Source organism: Octopus bimaculoides, chromosome 28 (assembly GCF_001194135.2).
Source record: "Octopus bimaculoides isolate UCB-OBI-ISO-001 chromosome 28, ASM119413v2, whole genome shotgun sequence".
Lineage (NCBI taxonomy): Eukaryota > Metazoa > Mollusca > Cephalopoda > Octopoda > Octopodidae > Octopus > Octopus bimaculoides.
In genome coordinates this window covers 657867-660556 of record NC_069008.1, presented here as the reverse complement: position 1 = coordinate 660556, position 2690 = coordinate 657867, and the positions used below count along the sequence as shown (strand labels likewise).

Genomic DNA, 2690 nt, shown 5'->3' with positions numbered 1-2690 from the left:
ATTATTATATTATTATTATTATTATTACTATTATTAATCAGGTCGCTGCCGTGAATCGAACTCGGAACCTTGGGGTTAGTAGCCCGCGCTCTTAACCACTACGCCATATGCCCGTGGGCAATTATGGGGTGAATTTTAAGGCTTATAAATCTATTATTTTTCTATCCTTCCTCAATACCGGTTCCCATATGCTGTTCATATCTGCACTCGGTCTGCTTAGGAGGTTGTTGTGTCCTAGCATATGTGCTGCTTCTTTTAGTTTTCGTATTTTCCAGTGTTGTTCCCTGTCTATTATTTTAACTTCCTCATCTCTTAAATATAGAACTGTATATATATATATATATATATATATATTTATTACACATACATTGTAAACACATTCATTTAGCATGTCTATTACCAGACTATGTATGCACAAACATACGTATTTGGAGTATATATATTTAGTTTGTACATGTGTGTGTGTATACATGACAGTGGGACTGAACTCAGAACCATGAGGGTGGGAAGTGACCTTAACCACAGAGCCATACCTGTGCCTATAAACACACACACACACACAGAAGAGAGTATATGGAGAATAGTTCTTACCTTTTTGATAAGGTTACGCGCTTCGTTTGTCAAATAGGGAGGAAAATTTAATTTACACTTTAATATCTGCAGAGAAAAAGTTCAAAATAGGCAGAGATATAATTAGATCATTATTATTATTATTATTATTATTATTATTATTATTAATGAGTTTTAAACAGAGGTAATTTTCCAGTTTCGGGAGGTAAAAAAAAGTAAATAAAAATACAAGGGAAATAACTTAAGGTCTTACTAGTATTATCCGTACTCTCCCCACCCCACCCGTTCGCGAGCGCGCATTCTTCATATTCGTTCCCAGCAAGTTGTTTTACACCTATTACACTAATTTATTTTTTTATTTTTGAGCTCGGGTCAAACGCTTTAGTTTGACCGTTATTTCCCTATACTGGAAGATTACCGTAAGTTGTTGTGCAGCCGGTTCTATGATATTCAATCACGTGTGTGATTTATATATAAACAGCTAAAAAAAAAATCACATTTCAGAGTAGTACGGATAATGCTAGTAAGACGTTAAGTTATTTCCCTTGTAGTTTTATTTACCTTTTTTACCTCCCGAAACTGGAAGATTACCTTAAACAGATTACGAAACATTAAATATGCAATATTATGTTTTAACAAAGTTCGATTTCAAAGCTTGATTACTTCGTGGTTAGGATATAAGCAGTGAAAACGGTATCAGAAAACGGAAATTCAACTTCGTTCTGAACAGAAACTAACATGTTTACGTTGTTTATTGGATAAAAAAATTTTCCACAAGGCGGCAAGGGGAGAGAACTCATGGGCGACAAATTGCAACAACAGCAGAGATGATTTAATAAGCAAAAACCACCACCACCACCGCTTAATATCCCAGGTATTAATATAAACTCTCACCCACTCGCTGTGGACCTTTGTCTAAAGCCCTCAATAAAAAATATATCGCATCGTATTATGAATATATATATACGTTTGTGTATAATTATTATAATTATCAATGTTAATTCTCTAAATGAAGTATTAACAGTAACTGCACGATAAAGTGTAGTATATTGCCACTTAAGTGTGGCTGACCCCTAGGGGTGGATGTTACTGTTGCTTTTAGCCCCAGGAGGACATCTCCTCCAGGAGAATATATATTATAATTATATAAAAAGTAAAATAGAAACTGCTGCAATAATCCTCCCTTCTCAACACATGTAATATCTATGTGTCTATGGGTATGTTTGTACGTAAATATATATGTGTGTGTGTGTGTGTGTGTGTGTAGGTATTCCTCATTTCTATACCTTTTCATTCCTAACCCTAACCCTACAATAATCTTAAGATAGATTGATTTTTTTTAAATTCCACTATTATTTCTCTTTCGATAAACTTTCTCCTGCCTCTGTTAATACTTTATCTAATAAGAATAATATAATACACCTAATAATAATAATAATAACTGATTCCTTTGTATGCATATACATTTACATACATACACACTCAGACAGCAACAAAACCAACAAAAATATTTTTGAATTTTAAAAAAACTTACTTTTTCAATGGTTTTCTTTCTGTTAATTGATGTGAATGGTGGCTGGAATGATTGAGATGGTATAGATTGGTATATATATATATATATATATATATATATATATATATATATATATATATATAGGCAAACAATTCACAAGAAAAATAATTTATGAAAAATTAATTAGCGAAGATTTTGTTATTATTTAAAAATTGATAAAAACGGAACCAATAATATGGGTTTTTTTGGGCCTGCTGTATATATATATATTAAAGGAGACAAAACCAAAAAGGGCAATAAATTCATTGGAACATCTATAATCACTTTGCGAAAGAATGACAGAAATTTTGCAGAAACACTTACCTGAGCAGTCAGAGATTGGTCTTATTACCATTGTCTGAGAGGTAATAATTTATTCTGATAGAACTATTAAAGTGAGTTGACCAGACATATCAGTTAAAAAGGAGCTACACTGAGAAAGGGTCTTTAAAAAGGAGCTACACTGAGAAAGGGTCTTTAAAAAGGAGCTACACTGAGAAAGGGTCTTTAAAAAGGAGCTACACTGAGAAAGGGTCTTTAAAAAGGAGCTACACTGAGAAAGGGTCTT

At 32.7% G+C, this 2690-nt stretch overlaps 1 protein-coding gene across 4 annotated transcripts in view; it reads right to left on the bottom strand.

Moving 5' to 3' along the window:
- Positions 1 to 2690, bottom strand: part of LOC106872574 (ribosomal protein S6 kinase beta-1) — a 46566-nt gene that overhangs the window by 16766 nt on the left and 27110 nt on the right. For all 4 annotated transcript variants that reach the window (XM_052977787.1, XM_052977785.1, XM_052977786.1 and 1 more), the window contains exons 10-11: positions 2105 to 2146; positions 592 to 657 (exon numbers count right to left, since the gene is read on the bottom strand). In XM_052977787.1, coding sequence (XP_052833747.1) covers positions 592 to 657; positions 2105 to 2146 — 108 coding nt within the window. The remainder of the gene's footprint in view (positions 1 to 591; positions 658 to 2104; positions 2147 to 2690) is intronic.